At 45.8% G+C, this 23,647-nt stretch overlaps 1 protein-coding gene across 2 annotated transcripts; it reads right to left on the minus strand.

The window, feature by feature from the left end:
- Window positions 1–8: 8 nt before the first annotated feature.
- Window positions 9–23,424, minus strand: Aars1 (alanyl-tRNA synthetase 1). Of its 2 annotated transcripts, XM_013115566.3 has the most exons (21): window positions 23,297–23,424; window positions 20,376–20,540; window positions 17,384–17,572; window positions 16,783–16,928; window positions 15,472–15,663; window positions 14,722–14,866; window positions 14,267–14,412; window positions 13,732–13,840; window positions 12,944–13,094; window positions 11,891–12,015; window positions 10,448–10,592; window positions 8,877–9,055; window positions 7,608–7,721; window positions 5,625–5,831; window positions 5,047–5,231; window positions 3,472–3,580; window positions 2,708–2,821; window positions 1,694–1,813; window positions 1,494–1,580; window positions 1,078–1,191; window positions 9–563 (listed from the first exon to the last, which is right to left on the minus strand). In XM_013115566.3, exons 2-21 carry the CDS (start codon window positions 20,517–20,519, stop codon window positions 378–380), a joined length of 2,907 nt encoding a protein of 968 aa, XP_012971020.1. In that variant the 5' UTR covers window positions 20,520–20,540; window positions 23,297–23,424; the 3' UTR covers window positions 9–377. The 2 variants fall into 2 exon arrangements, with proteins under 2 accessions (XP_012971020.1, NP_001268606.1); NM_001281677.1 differs by lacking the exon at window positions 23,297–23,424 and having other exon boundaries at window positions 378–563; window positions 20,376–20,519.
- Between the last annotated feature and the right edge of the window lie 223 nt (window positions 23,425–23,647).

Genomic DNA, 23,647 nt, shown 5'->3' on the forward strand with positions numbered 1-23,647 from the left:
GCATTGAGTATTGCACATGGTCCTTTTTATTTTCTGCAGCAACAAGGCTTCCTCTACCGCAGAGGACCCAGAAGTCTCGGGTTGGCAGAGTTACCTTATCTAGACAAGATCATGATGATGCTATGCAGCATTCCTGGGGTAGTGATTCTAGACAGATGGCGTGGACACATATGGCTCAGAGCAGTAACGGAAAGGGGCAAGGAGTCACAGGACAGCTCCAGGTATGCTCCAGTTACTGCTGGATTAGGACGGATAGATAGGGCGACTGAAAAGTCCAAGACTCAGACGTCTTCGTGGCAGGGAGCTCCTGGATGCAGTCAGCACTCTGACACATCTGGCGGATGGGGAAATGCTTCCCAGTGAGGGCTTCCCTCCTGTCAGTTCTCGACAGCGCCCAGGCGGAGCTGGGCAAAGGAAGTAGCAAGCTGCAAGGCTTCCTGGAGGCAGCCCACGTTCTTGCCTGTGGCCTGGGCAGACACATCCTTGCCACCTCCTTTACCATCCATCAGGCCTGAAACCTGCTGCACCCATTCACTGGCTTTTAGGCCCCGGTTGGCTGCATTCTAGAAGACAGGAAAGGGAAATGGTAGTTAGAATAGAAAATGGGATTGAGGTAGGGAACAGTGGGACACCACGAGGAGGGCAGACACCAATACCCATTCATATCCTGGGTGACACTACCAGAGGCCAAGACTGACTGACTCACAGCTGCTACAGGGGAGCAGCTATAGCCACTATCAAGGTAAAAACAAAAAGCAATGCCAGGCGTCAGCCAGTAGTTAATATATCTACCAACAGGAAGGCCTGGGGGAACACACACGCGTGTGCACACACGCACATACAGTGTCTTGGCAAATACTACCAAGAACCCCTCTCTGAGAAGCTACAGATAGCATTTCCCACTGACATAGGGGTTTGCAGGCTTTTTTCCCCCCTCTGTCCTGGCAGTCGCTCTGTAGACCAGCCTGGCCTCAAACTCACAGAGAACCACCTGCCTCTGCCTCCTGAGAGTGCTGGGGTTAAAGGCGTGTACCACCATAGCCTGCCTGATCTAGTGAGGCCGTAGGGAATTCTGACCTGGGGAACCTGACACAAGCATGTGATCTTGCCAGCCTCGTTGTCCACTGTGAAGAGCATTGCAGACGTCTGAGGAGAATGTGTCTTGAACAGCTTCAAAGCTTCATTCAGGGCCTGTGGGGTAACTTCATGTCAAGTCATAGCACCAGGGAAGGGAGCCCTGCTTTCTCAGAGCACCACCCCATTTCCTTAGCAGATGCTGTCCCCAGGAACCCATGTGAAGACCAAAGGCAGGGCCCTGCCCAAACCCTCTCCCAGGGAGCTCCTTCTTCCTCAGGCTCCCAGATCTCTCCATGGCTCAGCCTAGCTTCAGTACTAAGCAGTGGGCCTTAGAGCCACCAGAGGTCTGACAAGGCTCGGAGGGAAAACACACACAGCTCACAAGTAGGGCAGCCCTGGTCCTAGTCCCTGCTTACCTTGGCTGAGGCGCCGCTCTCCATCTCCAGGATGACCAGGGGCTGGTTGGGGTTGCTGTCAATCAGCTGCTTTGTCTTCTCTAACACCTACAAGAAGCCCAGGAGAGAGGCTCAGGCTAAGAGCCCAGACTCTGAACCCCACGAGCCTCTGTCCAGGGAAACCTCGGGCTCTTCCAGCTGCCACCATGGCCAAGACTTACTCGCTTCTGAACATCGGCTTTGCTAGCACGGTCCAGGTCATCCATGACCTTCTTCAGGGATTTCAGAGTCTCTCGTTGTTCATCTTTCTGCCACTGGGGGATGACTGCAGTAGCCAAAGCCTGGAACCAAAACACAAGTCTGTCCAGGTTTGGACTACTAGGTGGTAGGATGAAATTCAAGCCCACTCTAACCCACCCTACCGTCTTTGAGCCAAAGTTTTCCATAGTCAGTGGCTGAGAGAACAGAGAAACACCACAACAATATCTGCTGGCTTTAAGACTCTAGGGGGGAGGGTAGAAGAGGAGAGAGGAGGAGGGAAGGCGAGAAGGAGAATCCCCCCACCCCCAAAAAAATTTTGGATAAAAAAACAAAACAAGCAGGGCTTTGGTGGCGTAGGCCTTTAATTCCAACACTCCAGAGGCAGGTGGATTTCTGTGAGTTCAAGACCAGCCTGGTTTACAAGAGCGAGTTCCAGGACAACCTCCAAAACAATACAGAGAAACCCTGTCTTGAAAAACAAAACAAAACAAAACAAAAAAAAACCCAAACCAAAACAAACAAAACCAGGCACTCTATTAATGTAGCAGCTATCACAACAGGGCTGGAGATAAAATGTCATTATAAAGAGGGCTTAGCTCTTAACATACCCTGTGAACTCGCTGGAAGCTTAACATACTAAGAAATAACCAGACATTGTGCTATACACAGTTCAAGAGCAGTGGGTTACATAGTGATATCCTTTCTCAAACAACAGCAGCAGCAACAAAAAACCCTACGCCCCACCTCCCCCACCCAGTGTGTGGCTCATTTAGCAGAGAGATGATAGCCAGAACAAATCTGAGGTCACCCTGAGCTATCGAGTGTTCTAGGCTAGTCTGGGCTACAAAATAAGACTTTGTCTCAAAACAAGTACAACAAATAAAAGGACAGAAGGTTCAAGCATAGGGATGGTCTTACTCCTCAGGTTTGCTAAGGAGCGAACACATCCTGAAGCAGAGAGAGGCCATCCTCACCTCACCAAGGTCAGCAATTTCCCGCTGCACATCCTTGTTGGGTGCAGTCTGGGCCTTCACTTTGGCCTCCATGATAGACAGAGATCTCCTCAAGCTCTCTGCCTTCCTGAGGGCCTAGGAGAACAAGTAGAGCTGTAAACACCAGGGGTTTCTTTCCTTCAGGAAGCAAGTGCTCCAGCCACACACACCTTGCCAGCAAAGGCCGCACTGTAACTCAGGTTCAAGGGTAAGCAGGTACTCACGAATGAGCAGCCCTTCACCTGGTGAAATGACCATTCCCCAGGATCCAAAACAAGCTAGAGTCCCCACCACAGAACGACGGTCCTCTGTGCCATGTCCCTCACACTAGGGGGACATGCAGGCTATGTGGAGAGGACATGCGGGCTATGTGGAGAGCACATGAAGCAGGAGAACTCTGACTTGCCCTCCCACACAGCTGTGTGGGGAGGAAGATGCAGAGTTTATGTATTGTGATGCTGTTTTGGGAAATTTCTTTCTATTACTATTTTGTATGTGATGTGTGTGTGTGGTGTGTGCATGTGTGCACAGAACAGAATGTGTGGGAGTCAGAGAACAACTTTATGGAGTCAGTTCTCTTCTTACACTTTGTGGGTCACTGGCAACAAACTCAGGTTGTTAGTCTTTGTGGCAAGTGCCATTATGTACCGGGCCCACAATGTAAAAGACAAACATTGACAGCTAGAAATCTTGTGCAGTGATAGCTTCCTCTGACAGGCAGGGCCCACTCACTGGCCTGACCTCACCTTCTGGGCTTCAGCACCTGTGACAGCAACAATCCTCCGGATACCCTTGGCAATAGCTTCTTCAGTAACTATGACGAAAGCTCCTGCGTGACTAGAGTTCTGTAGATGCCTGAAGGGCAGAGCATAAAAGGCTATGAAGAAGAGGAAGTCTGGGAGCCCTGGGTGAGATACCTCCTCCCAAAAAGAATCCAATCCTTTGCAGTAGGTAAAGATCTATTTTTTTGAGACAAGAGTCTTATACTGTGTAACCCTGGCTGGCCAAGAATTCACTATGTAGCCCAGAGTGGCCTCAAACTCCGACATCTGTCTGCCTCTGCATTCCAAGTGCTGGGATTAAAAACATCCACCACCTGCCACCCCAGTGACCTCTCACTCTGAAGGGAGTTTAAGATCATAGGCCAGAAGCAAAGGCAAGAGAAAGGACAGGGGGGAGGGAAGGCTGGGCTGAGCCTGAAGCTAGGGCCTCAGAACATTCCAAGTATAAAAGGGGACACATTAGGTTGCAAATGACATTTTGATCTTTTGGTGGAACATGAGCTATATTTTAATATATGTAAAATTTATGTAGGTGAGAATATTGGAAGATTACTTTAAAAAATCTTTTTTTTCCGAGACAAAAAACTTTTTTTAAAACACTTTTTTTAGGGAGCTGGAGAGATGGTTCAGAGGTTAAAAGGACTGGCTGCTCTTCCAGAGGTCTAGAGTTCAATTCCTAGCAACCACATGATGGCTCACATCTATAATGAGATCTGGTGCCCTCTTCTGGTGTGTGTATACATAATAAATAAAGAAGTATTAAAAACAAACTAACAAACACCCATAAATGATCTATTTATTCTTATTTTATATGCTTTGGTGTTTGCTTGCATGTCTGTCTGTACAAAGGTGTCAGATCCCCTGGAACTGAAGTTACAGACAGTAAACTGTCACGTGCTAGGAATTGAACTGAGGACCTCTAGAAGAGCAGCCAGTGCTCTTAACCACTGAGCCATCTCTCCAGTCCTACTTTTTTTTTTTATATTTATTTATTGTGTATACAGTCTTCTGCCTGCAAGCCAGCAGAGGGCACCAAATCTCATTCAAGGTGGTTGTGAGCCACCATGTGGTTGCCAGGAATTGAACTCAGGACCTTTGGAAGAACAGTCAGTGCTCTTAACCGCTGAGCCATCTCTCCAGCCCCAAAAAATGTGTAGCCCAGGCTGGCCTCGAACTCGTGATCCTCCTGCCTCTGCCTCCTTCAGCAAATCCTACCGGCGTGCGCCACCACAACCGGCCAGTCCTACTTTTAAAAGTCTTCACACATTGCCTTAAAACAAATGGATCTAAAAATAGGGCTTATTCTCCAGTTGCTCAGGAAACTCAAAGTGTGCACTAACACTCAGTTGAATTCTGAGGTTGGCACAAAGTCTTAGAAATAGGAGAGTCTGAGGCTCAATGGTGGAACATTTGCTTAGCATGGCAAAATAATAAACAACCAAAGGAATATGACAGTTGGTCTAGTCTGTTTCATATCCTCAAAGTGGGGTGCCAACAGCAGGTGAGCTCATCTGTGGCTGTTCCTACCAAGGTACTCACGTTCCTCCACAGAACTCAACAGAAGTGAGGGAGCCGGCAGGCCCCGAGGGGTCATCCAACAGTTCTGACACCGGGACCCCAATGGAGACGACTCGCACAGGGTCAGGATAGGTCTCATCAAACACGGCGCGAAGGCCTTGGATGGCTTTTGCTGCTGCCAGGGGACAGTCCTGGGTATAGACAGGCTGCCATAAAAAGAAGACAAGAGAAAAAAAGCTGGAAAACCTGTGAAGGTGAGGAAGCAGCCGTGGAGAGAGCAGGGCCTGAAACCCCACTGAGTCTGGCACACACCTTAAGTCTTCTGAAAAAATATCTCATGCAAGAGCAAAGAAGCCAGACAGGAATTTCTAACCTTTCTGTTAAACTGTGATCCAAATCTGAAGTGAAAACACTGTATGTAAGTAAGCGTAAAACACTGGCTGCTAACGGGTCACCACTATAAAAGCAGTCAGAGAACCATCGCTTTCAGCGTCTCCATGAAGAGTCAGGACATGGTTCAATAGAGTGGGACCATCTGGACTGCTGAGCCTCCCAGGCAGAAAGTGCAGGAAGAGGGAGCACATGTCCCGAGAACCTACCTTAGCTGCCTCAATCATGGCGTTGACAATCTCCTCAGCCTCCTTGATTTGCTGGGTGGACATGGCTCCCTTGGCAGTGAAGTCAAACCGAAGGCGGTCAGGAGCAACCAGTGAGCCTTTCTGGTCCGCTTCCCCAAGTACGGAGCGCAGGGCGAAGTTCAGAATATGCGTGGCTGTATGGTTGCTCATGACAGGTCTTCGCCGGGGCTGCAGAGGGCAGAGATGGCTGCTAGAAAGCTGTTCCCAAGTACTAGAAAAATCTGTCCAATATAAGGCTGCTCAGGGTAAAAACAGTTTCCCCAGCTTTCCTTATAGGTAAGTGTAGGTGCACAACTAAGCTCCCCTTTCCTCTGCATAGAACAGGGCTCACTGGCCACATCTGACTTGTTGTCTGTTTGGGTTTTGTTTTTTTATGAAACAGTGGCTCACTATGAAACTTGGGCTAACCTGGAACTCAAAGTTCTACCCGCCTCTGCCTCCTGAGTACTGGAATTAAACGCCCATGCCACCAAGCCAAGCCTGTTGTTGGTTTTATAAATGTGTTTATTGAAACACAACTACATTCATCTGTTTATACACAGCAAACATACAGACCACAGCACAGCTGACGAACTGTGATTGAGACTGTATAGTGTTAAGAGCTAAAAGCACTTAGGATCCAACCCTTTCCAAAAGGACGCTTGCTAACCCCTGGCCTGGACAACACGTCTCACAACTACTGTTTTGGTTCAGGGAACCAAATCCTGAGCAAAGCCTAGAGATGAGCAACAAGCAAGGAGAAACAGCCCCTGATTCATATATAACAGAGCTATCGGCTTTTAAGCTATTACTCTGGGGCTCTGCCACATCCAACAGAGCCTAGTTCTGTTCTCTTTTTGAAACAGGGTCACACTGTGTAACCCAGAGGTGACCTCAAACTCTTTTTTTTGGTTTTTCGAGACAGGGTTTCCCTGTGGCTTTGGAGGCTGTCCTGGAACTAGCTCTTGTAGACCAGGCTGGCCTCGAACTCACAGAGATCTGCCTGCCTCTGCCTCCCGAGTGCTGGGATTAGACCTCAAACTCTTAATCCTCCTGCTTAAGCCCAAGAACAAGGATGGCAGATAGGCCCACACATTGCCTTCGTGGTTCTTAATACAGGCTCCGTGGCTCCTAAAAAAGTTCTTGGAGTTTGAAAAGCAACCCACAGGAGAAGGGGGTGTTTCTAAGACAGGATCAAGATAAATTGTATACATGTATGATATTGTCAAAGAATAAATAAAACACTTATGAAAAGATTAACTTGGGAGCAAATAGGCTTTAGTGTTAGTGTCTTCCCTTACAATCTACAAAATGCACCAAAATTTACTATTGCAGTTTGCTAACAGTTTCACTTAGGATAGGCCAAAGAAATGTTTTGGTGGGCAAAGGTGCTTGCCACCAAGCTTGACAATCTGAGTCAATACCTGGTACCGGTAAGAATTGACTCTTTCAAGTTGTCCTTGACCTCCACATGCATGCTGCCGCATGTGCACACAGAGATAAAATAAATATACTTTAAAGAATATTAAAAATAGGCAGGAAGCCGGGTGTTGGTGGCGCATGCCTTTAATCCCAGCACTCGGGAGGCAGAGGCAGGCGGATCTCTGTGAGTTCGAGGCCAGCCTGGTCTACAAGAGCTAGTTCCAGGACAGCCTCCAAAGCCACAGAAAAACCAAAAAAAAAAAAAAAAAAAAAAAAAAAAAAAAGGCAGGTATGGTGATGCATGCCTGCATGCCTTTAATCCTAGAATTCGGGAGGCAGAGGCAGGCGGATCTCTGTGAGTTCGAGACCAGCCTGGGCTACAAAAGCTAGTTCCAGGACAGCCTCCAAAGCCACAGAGAAACCCTGTCTCAAAACAAAAACAAAAACAACAAAAAAAAACAAAAAACAAAAAAAAAAATCAAACAAACAAAAGACCTAAGTAAATAAATAAACATCAAGCATGTACTAGCATATACAACTTACCTCATCAATAAAAAGCCGAACTTGATCCCCCACTTTCAGGTTTCCATATATTGTTCCTATATGCAACACATACCCGCCTCGGACCTGAGCATTCTTCACTGTAAACTCAGTTTTCTGCAGAGTCAAAGACACCAATAGGAAAATGAAAATTTCCAAATAATAAATATCAATTCTCCTTTATACACATATGCCGCTAGCTACCATTACATGATACACATACTGTACTTTAATGTGTTGGGTAGCCTAGGGAAACTTAATCTTCTGGCTTCTCATCACAAGTGCTAGGATTACAAGTACATAGCCCCACTTGTTCATGCCAATTAAGTGCTCTACCAACTGAGCTACTTCCTCAGCAAGGAACATCTTAACATTCTATGAAAGGGTCCTATCCTACTGGTAGAAATCAGCTACCAAAGGAGACCAAGTGACTCTCTCATCAGGACCAAACACTTAGCAGTGGCCAAGTCAGAGGCTGAGCTTTCTGTAAAATGTTCGCCCTTCAAGAGTAGTCTCTGCTGGGTATGGCGATGCACGCCTCTACTCTCAGCACAGGAAAGGCTGAGGCAGGTTACTGGGCATTCAAGACCCACCTGAGCTATATGTGTGAGACCCTGCCTCAAAAAGCCAAAAAACAAGCTGGGTCGGTGGCGCACACCTTTAGTCCCAGTACTTGAGAGGCAGAGGCAGGCCATCTCTGTGAGTTCGAGGTCAGCCTGGTCAGAGAGAGTTCCAGGACAGTTAGGACTGTTATACAGAGAAAGCTTGTCTCCAAAAACAAAACAAGACAAAATAAAACAAAAAAGCCAACAAAACCAATCAACAAGTGAAGAGTGTCCTTATTATCCTCATTCATAAGGAAGCAAGTGCTAACATTTGCATTGCATACTGGCTTCAAGGATCCCCTTACAAGGGGACACATTGAGACGGCCACACATATAAGAAGCGGTCCTCATCAGGTGGTGGTGGTGCACGCCTTTAATCTCAGCACTCAGGAGGCAGAGGCAGGAGGATCTCTGAGTTTGAGGTTAGCCTGATCTACAGAATAAATTCTAGGATTGCCAGGGCTACACAGAAAAACCTTGTCTCAAAAAAAAAAAAAAAAAAAAAAAAGAAGCAGCTCTCTTGTCTGCAGAAGATACACCAACAAAAGACTAAAACCCAAACATCTGTCAAACCAGCTTCCACAGCCCAGAGTATGAAGGAACAAAAGAGGCCACCCAGCTCCATGCCTAGCCTTCCACAGCCAACAAGAAAGACGTTTGGCCTTACATCCTCACTGCTGTCATCAACCTTCACCAAGTAGCCTTCATCGTAGATTTGCCCTCCTTGTTCAGCATAGAAACAGGTCTTGTCCAGCACTACTCCGCATTCCTGGCCAGTGACCACCTCTTCCACAAACATCTTTTCCCTGCGCAGAGCAAGCACCGTAGCCACTGTGCACTCAAACACTGCTCAACAAACAAAAATAGGGGAAGAGAGGTCAGGGACTTGGCTGATACATATATTCCCCGTGTTACAATTGACAGACACTCACACGTTACACAAGCACTTCACCACTGAGTTACCATCCCCAGCCCAATTCACATACTCTCTTTGTGGTTGTTTTGGAGACAGGGTCTTAATATGTAGCCCTTGCTGGCCTATATAAGCCAGGATGGCCTCCAAGTCACAGAGATCCACCTGCCTCTGCATCCTGGGTGTTGGGATTAAAAGCATGTAACACCATACCTGGCTCCAATCACATATTCTTAGCTGACTTTTCCTAAACTCTATTTCTTGATACTTAGGTCCTAATTGTTTAATTTTATTTTGAAAGCCAGATCATTAGACTTTACAAAATAACTAGCACACTGATTTTCTACCAGGGAATCAATACTCAGTAGGTTGACTAACTGTTCCAGTTTCTAAAACTTTGGGGTTTTCTAGGGTACAAACTTTCAGTGTTAACACTGAGGCATGTCTGAACAAACTGGACAGTTGGTCACTCTCTATCTTAGACAACAAACTTGGTAAATCTGATTCTGCTTCATACAGCTGTAATACTCTAGTTCTTACTCTGTTTCTGACTCTCACACACACTTAAAGCTAATGGATTTGGGATGGGCATGGTGGTACATGGCTTTAATCTAAGCACTTAGGAGGCCAAAACGGGTGGATTCCTGTGAGTTCAAGGCCAGCCTGGTCTATGTAGGAAGTTCTAGACTCCCCAGGGCTACACAGTAGGATGCTGTCTCAAGAAATGTAAAACAAAACAAACTCTCCTGCCATTTCTGAAAGACCAAGTCTCTCTGTCTCCCTCCCTCTCTACCTTCTTCCCCTTCCCTTTCACCAATAAAACTTCCTTCCCATGGGGGGGGTGGCAAAATAAATAACAACCTCACTAAATGGATTTTGGTATAATATCTCTGCCAGGCAGAGAACTGCATATTTATTTGTTTATTTAGATTCTTTAAAATTATATTATGCCTGTGCAGAGTTCAACATAATGCTTCAAGGCCAACTGCCTTTTTTTTTCTGTAAAGTGTTACAAGTAAGGGAAAAGTAGCTGGAACTTCCCTGTGATGTTTTTTTTTTTAATTTATTTTTTGTTTTTTATTTATTTATTACATATACATCAGATGGAATTTTAGATGGTTGTGAGCCATCATGTGGTTGCTGGGAATTGAACTCAAGACCTCTGGAAGAGCAGTCAGTGCTCTTAACCTCTGAGCCATCTCTCCAGCCCCCCTGTGATGTTTTAAAAAACAACTTTCTGTAACTATAATTCAAAATAGTTAAGGAAACCACCAAGGAAGGATGCCTATGAGACTTAAGAGGAAGCAGAAGGAACAGCAACACACCGTAGGCACCACTGGAGTCGGAATGGTAGTTATACTTTGGAGAATCGTCTGTCGCCTCCAAACCCTTTGCCCGGAGCTCCTCGATAGCATAAATGTCCAGCATGATGAGGTCTTCCCCACCTGCTCCCTTGCCTTGTGACTTCAGCTGTCAAAACAAGAGAAAAAAAAACTCTGAGTTACCTCAGTGGAGGAGAAAAGAGAAGTGAGGCTTGCTAATCCATGGCCCGGGAAAAACTAAAGAATAGTGTTCTTAATCTTAGCACTGCTGGTATTTGGAGCTTGACCAGCCTTTGTTTTGGGGCTGTCCTCTTGCATGCAGGACACTGAGCAGCATCTCTAAGCTCTATCAACAAGATGAGGTGAAAACTAAAATTGCTGTTAACACATTATTGCAAATGCCCCAGCTGAGAGTTACTGGTCTAGGGAAAAGGCTTTTTTGAGTTTGTTTTTCCCTGACCCCAAGACATTGTTTCTCTGTATAACTGTCCTGGAACTCTGTAAACCAGGTTGGCATTGAACTCACTGAGATCCGCCTGCCTCTGCCTCCTAAGTGCTGGGATTAAAGGCACATGCTACCACCACCCAGCAGGAAAAGAGGTTTTTTTTTTTTTTTTTTTTTTCCCAGACAGGGTTTCTCTGTCTTGTTTTGGAGGCTGTCCTGGAACTCCCTCTGTAGACCAGGCTGGCCTCTAACTCACAGAGATCCACCTTCCTCTGCCTCCCCAGTGCTGGGAATAAAGGTGTGCACCACCAACGCCCGGCAGGAAAAGACTTTTAAGGGAAAGAAGTCAAACTGATTTGTACCTGAGTAGCTCTTGCCTTTCCTGCCTACACTACACATTCTTTTCTTTTTTGGTGTTGGTGATAAGAAAAATAGAGACTATTTTTTTAAGAAAGAAAATCAGGCCTGGCATTAGTGGTGCACCCCTTTAATCCCAGCACTCAGGAGGCAGAGGCAGGTAGATCTCTGAGTTCGAGGTCAGCCTGGTCCACAGAGTGAGTTCCAGGACAGCCAGAGTTACACAGAAAAACACTGTCATTAAAAAACCAAAAAAAGACGGATTGGAGAGATGGCTCAGAGGTTAAGAGCACTGCCTGCTCTTCCAGAGGCCTTGAGTTCAATTCCCAACAACCACATGGTGGCTCACAGCCAACTGTAATGAGATCTGGTGCCCTCTTCTGGCCTGCAGGCATGTAGGTAAACACTGTATGCATAATACACAAATAAATCTTAAAAAAAAAAAAGGTGAAGGTGGATAGGTGGTGGCGCAGAGGCAGGCAGAGATCTCTGTGAGTTCCAGAACAGCCTCCAAAGCCGCAGAGAAACCCTGTCTTGGAAAGAACGAAAAACGCGAAAAGAAAAGAAAAGAAAAAGAGAAGGCACCCTGGAGACAGAGGTGAGCTGGGAAGACCGGCACCCCCAGGTCCCTCTCCATCCCTTACCTGGGCCAGCTTCCTCTCTTCTTCAAAGCCATCCATATCCACCACCAGGCCCTTCTCTTCAGCAATCAGCCCAGTGAGATCCACTGGGAACCCGTAAGTGTCATAGAGGAGCCAAGCAGTATCTCCTAGAGTAAAAAGGAATTACATCAAAATGACATGGACAAACCCTTCCTTAGCCAGGCCAAGCCCTCCCAGGGGACTGCTGGGAGTGACCAAAGTGAACAGAGTTAAGGCAAGTCTAATCCTTTAGGACTGAACAGAAGGTAAATTTCTGTTTCTTGAGTTTATTAATCTTTCTCTTTAAACATTATACACCAATAAAAAGAAAATAGCCAGGCAATGGTGGCTCACGCCTTTAATCCCAGCAATGGTGAGGCAGAGTCAGGTGGATCTCTGTGAGTTCGAGGCCGGGCTGGACCAACAGCCTCCAAAACAATAAAGATGACACACACCAAATGTTATTTCTATTTGCTTGCTTTTTGTTTTTTGAGGCAGGGTTTCTCTGTATTGTTTGGAGACTGTCATGGAACTCGCTCTGTAGATCAGGCTGGCCTCAAACTCACAGAGATCCACCTGCCTCTACCTCCCAAGTGCTGGGATTAAAGGTGTGCACCACCACCACCCTGACCCAAATGTTATTTCTATATGCAAACATAAAACAACAAAACACTTATTTTTCGATATCATGCGAATAGACACAAAAATCTTTTGTTATCTTCTGGAGACTGTATTTGCTCTGTATCACATACTTGGCCTTGTAAGCCTCCTGCCTCAGCATGCTGAGATTGCAGGTACCAACAAGTTAACTCCTAACAGTGCTGTTGTTGTTTTGCCTCGAAAAATGTATTTGGAAAAGGTATTCGCTTTTCACGTCTGCATTGTTTGAATACTTTTACCACAGAAAATTCTTTTATAATTACTTTTGCTCTAAGTCTTACTTTATACCAAAAGCAGTTTAATTAAAATATTTTAGGCCTTGGAAGAGGTGAGAAACCACTCTTTCTCAGAAGGATTCCCTGTGCCTGCTGGAGGAAGGTGAAAATTGGGTCTCACCAGGAATGGTCTTGCAGTCTCCTAAGCTCTGAATTTTTCGGTCCAGGATGCGCCGCCCTCTGCTGAGTGTCTTGAGAAACTGTACCTCTTCTTCATTAATGATATCCTTCACCATGTCTGGATCCTTCTTTAGCTCAGGGAATGCATCTCCCTGACAAAAGAGGCTCAGTCAGACCAGAGACTGTTCCTCGACATACCCCTTCTTTTTTGAGATGTATATAATCCTGGCTGGCCTGTAACTTGCAATGTAAATAAGGCTGGCCCCAAACTCACTGGCCTCTGTCTCCCGAGTGCTGGAATTAAAGAAGTGTACCATCATACCTGACCTCCACAATCTTGCTCTTAAAATATCCATTAAAGGGTTGGAGAGATGGCTCAGCAGTTAGAAGCACTGGCTGCTCTTCCAGAGGTTTTGAGTTCAATTCCCAGCAACCACAAGGTGGCTCAATATAAACTCTAGTGGGATCTGAAGCCCTCTTCTGGCATAAAAGGGTACATGCAGATAGAGCACTCATACATAAAATAAATACATCTCTCTTTTTTTGGTTTTTCGAGACAGGGTTTCTCTGTATAACAGTCCTGGCTGTCCTGGAACTCACTTTGTAGACCAGGCCAGCCTTGAACTCACAGATATCTACCTGCCTCTGGCTCCTGAGTGCTGGGACTAAGGCATGCACTACTACTGCCCGGCAAAACAAATCTTACAAAAAAAAAAATCCATTAACAGTATGCCACCCACTACATGCCTCTTGGACTAGAAAACGAAAGCAGGAACTTTCTCTACGTACCAGGGACTGTACGACAACATCAACTAATGTAGCAAAGAAACCCCTGCTGGCATTCAGTTTCTCATGGGAATATCGAACAGCCCTGCGAAGAATCCGCCTCAGCACATACCTGTGAAAAGCAGACCTTAGTATCCACTAGGAAACACCACAGCTGGAGTTCCATGGTGGCCCTTTAGGACCCTGCTCAAAACAGAGCAACATGAACTTTTTGTTCCCCTCTGCTTTCACAGAAATTTGGTTTGCCTACTAAGACAAAACCAGACTGATGTATAAGATCCTATCCTAGGCCAGCTTGTCAGGACTGCAGGTTCCTGGGGTGAGCCAAGATCCTGTCTGACAGCCTTAGTGCCGGCTTTCCCTCAGTACTTAGTAGAAACTGTTAAATATATAGTCTTAAAATAAATTAAAACTCCCTTTAGCTCTTAGAAAGAGGGGAGGAGGGGATTCCTGTACCTCTCCAAAAGACAACAACAGAGCAATAATAAAAAGTATGGCCTTAAAATCCAGTCCAAACCCTGCCCAGAGAGTGACTTACCCCCGTCCTGTGTTATCAGGTCGGCCGCCATCAGCCAGTGCCACGGTGATGGTCCGAGCATGATCAGCCAGAACCCTGTAGGCCATGTCAATTCCATCGGCATCCTCAGCACCAACTTTCCCAGTGTACGGCCGGGCACCTGTCCCCTACAGGTAAAGAGCAGAAGAGGGCGATGACAGTCAGGCTCCTAGAGGGCGAGGAGGTCTGGGAAAGAAAGGATGACTACCTTGCCACATCCCACAAATCCAAGAAAGTGATAGTGGAAAGAGCCAAAGAGCATCAAGCCAGGTCCTAGACCGACACACAGAATTCCCCTTATTCAGACAAAGATATGCTAACAATAATGAAGTAGGCAGGTGGCAACAAGTACTTTGGGCTGTCAAAGCACATGGCCATTCATCTATGATGGCAGTGCTAAAAGTCTAACCTGCAAACCTCCATAGAAGGATCAGTACCTTCTGAATGGCTTCGAAGTAAGGAACAAAAAGGTCAGTGTCATAGTTGGACATCTTGTTCTGCAGCACAGATACTAGTCTCTCAAGGCCCATCCCTGTATCAATACTTTTCTTGGGAAGAGGTTTCAGAAGGCCATCAGTTTCCCTGTATGATAAAAAGAGGAAGTTGAAGCAAAGACCCAGGCTATTTCTCTGGGCCCTGTTGGTTAAAACTCACTTAGCATTGTTTGAAAGTTACTATTCACCATGTGCCCTTGTGTGGTTTGTGAAGAGAGGGGTAGACACATATCCAGCACCCTTGCCTTACTTCTTATTTTGGGGGAGTTGGCAGTAGAGTTGAGACAGGGTCTCTACATAGCCCTAGCTGTGTAGCTTCATTATGTAGACCGGGCTAGCCTTGAACTCATAGAGATCATCCTGCCTTTGCCTCCTGAATGCCAGGATTAAAGGTATACGCCACCATTCCCAGCTCCTTATTCTTAAACAGAAGGCAAATGGCTCAGCAAGGCATTATATGACACAAAATTAGCTTCTAAAGGAGGTACATTGTTCCAATCAGAATGGAACCCTGACAATAGAATTTTAAAAAGTGCATGATCCCAGGAGCATCTGAAGCTGCTCACTGTCTCCAGAAATACAGATCCCAAACAAACTTCAGCCATAGACACAGCTGTACAGCTTATTTCTCTTTCTCTGCTTGGTTAAAGAAAAGGGACTGTTCTTAACAGGAAGGAGCAGGGCCCACACTACCTGTTATACTGGATAAACACAAGGTTCCAGATCTCTAGCACATTGGGGTCATCCTGGTTGACGAGGTGTGCTGCGTCCCTACCACCAATCCGGTCATAGTGGATCTCGCTGCAGGGACCACAGGGGCCCGTGTCACCCATCTCCCAGAAGTTGTCCTTCATGTTGCCAGGCAGAATTTTGGCATCATCCAATCTGCAAAGAGCAAACAAGATAAACCCATCTGATGCCATCAACAGGATTCCTTTCAAGACTTGCTTCTACCACACAATGCCAGAGAGTCTCCCTCTTTGGCAATCACTTATAGCCTACATTCAAAGCCTACTAAGGAAGCAGAACATGACTCCTCATAATTCTATGATCACAACCCAATATGTCAAGATACAGATAAAGCCTAGAAAAAAAAATATTTTGGCTGGTGGTGGTGAGGTACACCTTTAATCCCAGCACTTGGGAGACAGAGACAGGCGGATCTCTGTTTGAGGACAGCCTGGTCTACTAAGCAAGTTACAAGACAGCACCCAAAGCTACAGAGAAATTCTATCTCAAAAAAACGAAACAAAAATTTATTTTGAATATGAACATAATTTAAGCAAATTTTCTTGTCTTTTTTCCTGAGACAGGGTCTCACCATATAGTCTTGGCTGGCATGAACAGAGCTATGTAGATGGGGTTGGCTGACTCACAGAAATCCACTGCTTTTGCCGTCTAAGTGCTGGCATCAATGCTGTGATTCACTACATGACATGTTTTCTTAACAAAAGTTCCAAAGACTACCATGGTTTAGATGTGGCATGTTCCTGTCAAAACTTAAAATGAAATTTTTTTTTTGTTTTTAAGACAGAGGCTTGTTCTGTAGCCAAAACTGGCCCTGAACTCAGAACCCTGCTATCTCTGCTACCAGGGTATAAGGATTATAGGTATGACATCAAACTTGGGCTATACACTGAAATGTAGTAACTGCCAAGGAGCTGGGGGTATAGTTGAGTGACTGAGGATATATTTGGAACCCACTGAAAAGAAAGGGAAGGATTATGGGTGGATGGCTGACCATCCTGAATTTAGGAATCTCTCTCACTAAGCAGGTTACATTCTTATCTCTAACACCCCCCCTTTTTTAATATTTAAGAATTTCTTTAAAGAACTTGTAAAATTGATGTCCATGTGAATGCAGGTACCTCAGGGGCCAGAGGTGTTAGAGCCCCTTGAGGTGCTTGCTGTGAACCATAGCTTCAGGACTAAGAACAGAACTCCAGTCCTCTGCAAGAGCAGTTTGAGCTCTCAACTACTGAACCATCTCTCCAGCCCCCTTACCCTAAATTTTGCCAGATCTGTTTACACTCCAGATCTGGCTCTAGGCCGGCTGCTTCATCTCCGCCAAAGTAAGTAACATAGAGTCTTTCAACTGGAATAGCAAACTCCTGGGTGAGAAGTTCCAGGGCCATCTTACATGCCAATTCCTAAAAAAAGAAAGACACAGAACATGGACTCAATATCTCTTCATTATGAACTACAAAGATTCAATTTATATAGGAAATAGAAACTGAAACCATCAAATGACAAAAGTTTTCTAGGGAGTCTCAGAATTATTAAATGCCTTTATTCCTGAATCTTCTAAATGATAATTTCATGTTTTAAAACAATAAAAATTAGTAACTTGTTCCCTTTGTGGAAATTATCCTCGTGTTATAAAAAACTACGCAGGAGGTGGTGGCGCATGTCTTATTTATCCCAGCACTTGGGAGGCAGAAGTAGGTGGATCTCTGTGAGTTTGAGGCTAGCCTGGTCTACAGAGGGCAGCCAGGACTATTACACAGAGAAACCCTGTGTCTTGAAAAACAAAAATAAAAACAAAACAAAAAACCCAAACCAAACCAAACAAACAAGAAAACTAAGTCACCTATGTTGATCTTACCTTGAAATAATCTCCAAAAGACCAGGAGCCCAGCATCTCAAAGAAGGTGTGGTGGTAGACGTCCTTGCCCACATCATCCAGGTCGTTGTGTTTGCCCCCAGCACGGATGCATTTCTGGGTATTGGCAGCTCTGCTCAGCTTTGCCAAAGGGTGAGATGGGTCAATTGTATTTAGGAAGATGGGTTTGAACTAAAAAAAGAGAAAGGAACAGTTTAACTTTTAAAGGACTGCAGGCTATGTCAAGTGTCCTTAACCTGGCAGGAAGTGGTTTGGATTTTGTGAGCCTTGATACTTAGAAGCAGGAGAATGACGGAACCAAGGCAAAGACCATCTGGAGCAACTGCTTCCTAGACCTAATTCCCTAAATAAAGGTCTCCACCACTGCTAGTAATAGCACCTGCACAGGGAAAGCAGATGTGTGAAACTGTCTGTAACAACCCTGATAACTTAGATCAGTGGTTTTCAACCTTCCTAATGCTGCGACCCTTTAATCCAGTTCCACATGTTGCAGTGACCCCCAACCATAAAATTATTTCCTTGCTACTTCCTAACTGTAATTTTGCCATGGTTAAAAATTGCAATGAAATACCTGATATGCAGGATATCCGATACGTGACCCCCCTTAAAGGGGTCACAACCCATACACAGGCAAAGAACTACTATCTCAGATCATCCTTCTGGTAAAACTCATGTGACACTTGTGAGTAAAGGTGACAAAGAAGAAAAACACGGAGATGGATTAGAGAAGTGTAATCACCACCAGCTGATGACAGCTTGGACACGCAGGCTTGCTATGCCCTGTCCTGGGAATTCATCCGATCACACTCTGACGTGTCACTGCCAATCATTCAGCTGGGGTTTATTGTTCTCACCAGGCCTGTGCAACTTCATGTTTTCAAACTTAGAGACCAGCAGCTACTTGTGACCAGAGAGATGGCTCAGCATTTAAGAGATCTTGGTGCTCTTGCAGAGGAACCAAGCTGAGTTCTCGGCATGTGTGTGGTAGCTCACAATTGTCTCTAATTCCAACTCTAGGTGAATTCAACTACCCCTTTTGGCTTCTGTGGGCACAGCATGCACGTGGAGTACATGAATATGTACAAGCAGCATGCATACATGTAAAATGAAAATAAATAAAGATTTTAAGAGCGCGAAGAGATAGCTCAGGGTTAAAAGCACTTGCTGTTCTGACAGAACCATGTTCCATTCCCAGCACCCACATGATGGCTCACAACAAGTTCCAAGGACTTTGACACCCTTTTCTGGCAGGTATACATGTAGCATACAGACAAAATGCACACACATATAAAACAAAATAAACATAAAAAAGATTAAAAAATGTTTGCTAGGCTAGGCCAGGTGTGGTGATATATGTCTTTAATGCCAGCTCTTGGGAGACAGAGGTAAATGGATCTCTGTGAGTTTTAGGCCAGCCTGGTCCTTGCTGATAACACCTTGAAGCCCCAGGTCCAATCTCCAGTAAGAAAAGAAAGAAAACATTGTAAACATTTTTTGTTTTTTGAGACAGGGTTTCTCTACCTTGGCTGTCCCGGAACTCACTCTGTAGACCAGGCTGTCCTCAAACACACAAGAGATCCACTTGCCTCTGCCTCCCAAGTGCTGGGATTAAAGGCGTGAACTACCACTGCTCCCGCTGTAAACATTTTTAAGAAAAATTTTAATTTTATTTTTATGTGCATCAGTGTTTTGCCTGCATATATGTCTGTATATCATGTGTTCGTCTTGTGCCCAAGGAGCCAGAAAAGGGCATTGGATCCCTAGAAATGAAGTTACAAATAATTGTGAGACACCCTATGAATGCTGGGAATTGAACCTGTATCCTCCAGACAAGCAGCCAGTGCTCATCTCTCTAGCCCCCAAACTCTCCAAGAAAAATAGTTTTTTTGTCCTCAGAAGAAAGAGACAATGAAAAGATAAAATCTTGAAACGTTGTTTTTGGGGGTGGGGCAATAGCTTACAGGGCTGTAGCCACACACCTTTCTGAGTCAGCCCGTTTTCTCAATTATGCAGTAAAGTATGGTTTCTTTCCTTCCTTCTACCTCTGCTCTGAGAATGCTTTCTCAGACACTTTCGACTTCCTTACTCTCTTCCTCTAACGCTTCTCTCCCTGCCTGTCTGACTGACCACCGTGACAGCTCAACACAAGCAGCATGGCTTTTTAATTCTCCCTTCTCCTCTAGGCAACTGCTACAGATGCACAGGTTTGCTTGTCTTGGGGTTCTCTTTGAAATGTTAAGAAAAATTGTTCTTAGCTGGGCGTTGGTGGTGCACACCTTTAATCCCAGCACTCAGGAGGCAGAGGCAGGTGGATCTCTTGTGAGTTCTCGGCCAGCCTGGTCTACAGAACAAGTGCCAGGAGACTTTCCAAAACAATATAGAGAAACCCTGTCTCAGAAAAAAAAAAAAAAAAGAAAGAAAGAAAGAAAGAAAGAAAAATTGTCTTGAGCTCCAAAAAGAAAAAAAATTTTTAATTCTTTGAGACTGGGTCTTACTGTGTATACTAGTTTGACCTCAAATTCTCTTAAATTCTATCTTTCTTTTGAGACAGGATCTCTGTATTATGTAGCCCTGGCTGTCCTGAAGATCACTATGGCCTCAAGCAGAGCCATCTTCCTCTGCTCCTCAACTGCTAGGATTAAAGCAACACACTTTCACACCCCGCACCTATCACCTGGCCCATCAAATCCTTGATCTCAAATGCTAAAAAAATCATCTTTTCAAGACTCACTAAAAATGAATGTATTGGCCGGGTGTGAGAGCCATCTTTCCAACCCCTCTTACAAAACATAATCCCCAAGCAGCACTGTTTCATTTCAGAAGCTCGGGGTCACTGCAGGAAGCCACATAGGTTTACCTGGTAAGCGACAGAACCCAGAGTCTGTCTGACTCCAAGAGCTTTACCTGCCGCTCTGCTCCTTCAGTCAGTCAGTCAGTCAGTCGTCAGGGAGAAAGAAAGAAAGAAAACCTTTACCTGGTTCATGCCTGCATTGGCAAAGAGCAACGTGGGGTCATCCAGCGGGATGGTAGCCGAAGAGTGGACGTAGGTGTGCTCATTCCGTCTGAAGAAATTTATAAACCGCTCCCGGATTTCTCTTGCTGTTAGCGGGGAGTCCATCTTGAAAGGCACCTCAGGGAACTAACCAAAAGAAAGGATGATGGGAAACTAGGGGAAATAAAACTAAAAGTAGGCATTATGCAAGACTCGTGGCTTCTCAAGCCAAGTCAAAGAATGACAAAGGTTAGCTTTTCTTTTTTGATCTTAAACTCTCTGTGTTGCAATGTCCCAGGGAATAGTGTTTGTCAAAGAAAGATTTTTGCCGCACTCGCAGAGCAGCCAGCCATTCTACACCTGTCAACCTCAGCAGACATCAAGCAGAGCGGTGACTTCCTCATGTTTTCATTCATTACACAAACACGCGCTGAGCATCCAATGCCAGGAATCAGAAAAGAATCACGGACTTCATGGTCTCTACGGTCCCAGTGAGGAAGGCGGAGAGATTAGGAGACCTGGATTCTAATCTGAATCCTTGAGGGAGTCATTTCAACGAAAGGAGGGGCCTGTATCTACTCACCTAGATCTTTCAAACTCTTTGTTAACCTGCATCCTAAGAGTTGTTCACAGTTCCAGATCCCCAAAGCCAGAGCTGCTAGGTTTGGGCTGACACTTTGGTGAGCCCAAGGATAAGCCTATATGTTCCACGGGCCACCCTAAAGTATCAAGAATGTACCAACCCAGGCTGGAGAGATGGCTCAGCAAGCGGTAAAGAGAACTTCCAGAGGACCTGGGTTCAATTCCCAGCACCCACATGGCAGCTCACAACTGTCTACAACTCCAGAGTTCCAGGGGATCTAAAACCTCAAGCCAATGTACATAAAACAAAATTAATCATTCACATATATATGGCTTACTAAGAACTGGGGGTGGGGGCTGGAGAGATGGCTCAGAGGTTGGGAGCACTGACTGTTCTTCCAATCTTCCAAAGGTCCTGAGTTCAATTCCCAGCAACCACATGGTGGCTTACAACCATCTATCATGAGATTGGGTGCCCTCTTCTGGCCTGCAGATTTGTTTATTTATTATGCATAAAAAAACTGGGGGTGTAGCTCAGTGAAAGTATGCATTGTTTCAAAATGAGCATGCTATAGGAAGAAAAGCCGACTGAATAAATAAGCACAGGGACTCAGAAGAGCGAGAAGTCAAAAAAAAAAAAAAAGGCAACTTTACAGTTTCAAAGCCTTTTGCATATGTAATGTGTCTCTGAAAGGCAGGGTGTGTGGGGGGGGGAGGGGAGAAAAGACAAGTTTTGGTCAGTGTATCAGTAACTGCCTAGTGATGTAGTGCCATGCTGCACTGGGTATCCAGAAAAATGACAACTATCTCATTCGTGATATTATCTAAAAGTCTGTAGAATTCTAGACCCAGCTCTAACCTTACCTGCATCACTTTAGCCTGAGTTTAGTCCCTGTATTGAACAGGATTTTGTGAGGACCAAAACCTAATGAAATAAATACTATTTACATCAATAAGCATAGTTTTTATTTTTGTCTATTTAATTATTGGGGGGGGTGTTTCGAGACAGGGTTTCTGTGTTGTTTTAGAGGCTGTCTTGGAACTCGCTCTGTAGACCAGGCTGGTCTCGAACTCACAGAGATCCACCTGCCTCTGCCTCTGGAGTGATGGGATTAAAGTGTGCACCACCACCACCACCACCACCACCACCACCACCACCACCACCACCACCACCACCACCACCACCACCACAGCACGGCTAAGCATAGAGTTTCTAAAAATAGCCACATCCTGACACAGCCAACCACAACTCCAACTGATTTACTTACAACTCAAACATATCACTCAGATGCCCCAAAGGGGTAAAAAGATGCTAAACCAGGCTGAGTGAAAAAAACTGGTTCTTGCTGTTCATAAGGATTGTCAAGGTGAAGGTTTTCAGAAGTCTTGTCACATAGCCTTCTTTCAACCCTCCTCTGCATGCCTCTCTCAACAATGGTTGCAAAAATGAATTTACCCTTCTAACAAGTCCTAGTTGGTAAGGAAAACTGCTTCTCTAAATAGGTAACCTGAGGTAAAGTCACATTCCAAAGAACATTTGAATTTCCTATCTTTGCTTACTTATTCAACATAATGAACATGTATTGTACTGAAAACCAAGGTGGAGAGTCAGTCAGTGCCCTCCATAGGGAGACCACTATATACAGAAATAACAAGTGTTAACTGGGATCTAACACGTTGGTTATTAGCCCTACAGAGGATGAAGACTGTCAAAGCTGTGTCCCCAGCCAGACAAAAAAATCCCAGCGCTCAGGAGGCTGAGGAAGGGATATTGAGAGTGGTGGCTTACGCCTGTAATTTCAGCACTCCAAGTGCCCAGGCAGAACAGCCTCGAGTTCAAGGCCTGCCCGGTCTACAGAGCTGAGTCTGGGATAAGGTATGAGAACCTAAAAAGCATGGAGATGTCTCTCACCTGGACTCCACCCACCAGGGTCACCCTGGACTTCAGCCCCCCCCCCCCAATTCGTTAAGGGATTAAAACTAGAGGAGATAAACCCTTAGGACTGGGTGGTCACTGAACGACCGCGATCTTCCCAAGGTCTTGGGCCTGGGCAAGTCCACCCGAGGCCGCTCTACTTTCAGTGCTCCGAGAGAACAGCAAAAGCTACTCTGGAGTTCGAGCTCCTACCGAGCCTGAGGCTCGGCTGCAGCCTAGATCCCGCTCCCCAGGCCAGGGGCGGGGCGGCCCGACCCGGCGGCCGACTGCAGCTGCCCCACCCCCTCCAAGGGCCGGCTCTTCTCGTAGAGCTCTCGAGGCCCCTGTTGCTTTCCTCCAGGGTCCGGGCCCTCGCCCAAAGCCCACCGCCAGACGCCCCCGTTACCTGCTCCCTCAGATGCGCACACACACAGCAGTACCCGGCCGCCACAACCGGCGCCAGACGCGTACCTCGCCATCCAATCAGAGCCCTCTCATGAAAAGCGCTCCGTTACGCCTTTTCTTCCACAGATATTATTGGTCCACTCACACGCCAATCATTCGGAGCGCGAATGAGTTTGCAAGCCGGTTTCTGGGAAGGCTGCTGGGCTCGGCTGATGCAATGATCTAGAAAGCTGGGACATGAGTGTCACGTGACAGGGTTGGCCATTGGCTCTAGGAGGCCGACATTTTGGTAATTCCCTAGTAGTCTACAGATAAGAGGGATGAAAACATGAATTTGGTGGCGATTACAGAT

This window comes from Mesocricetus auratus, unplaced genomic scaffold (assembly GCF_017639785.1).
Source record: "Mesocricetus auratus isolate SY011 unplaced genomic scaffold, BCM_Maur_2.0 Super-Scaffold_6723, whole genome shotgun sequence".
In the NCBI taxonomy this organism is placed as follows: domain Eukaryota; kingdom Metazoa; phylum Chordata; class Mammalia; order Rodentia; family Cricetidae; genus Mesocricetus; species Mesocricetus auratus.

Coding starts and splice junctions, on each gene's coding strand:
- Aars1 (XM_013115566.3), bottom strand. CDS start 20,519: ATGGACTCCCCGCTAACAGCAAGAGAAATCCGGGAGCGGTTTATAAAT. Junction 14,867..15,471: donor GTGTTTATCCAGTATAACAG/GTAGTGTGGGCC, acceptor TTTATCATACAG/GGAAACTGATGGCCTTCTGA. Junction 3,581..5,046: donor GTTGAGTTCTGTGGAGGAAC/GTGAGTACCTTG, acceptor TCTGCCCTTCAG/GCATCTACAGAACTCTAGTC.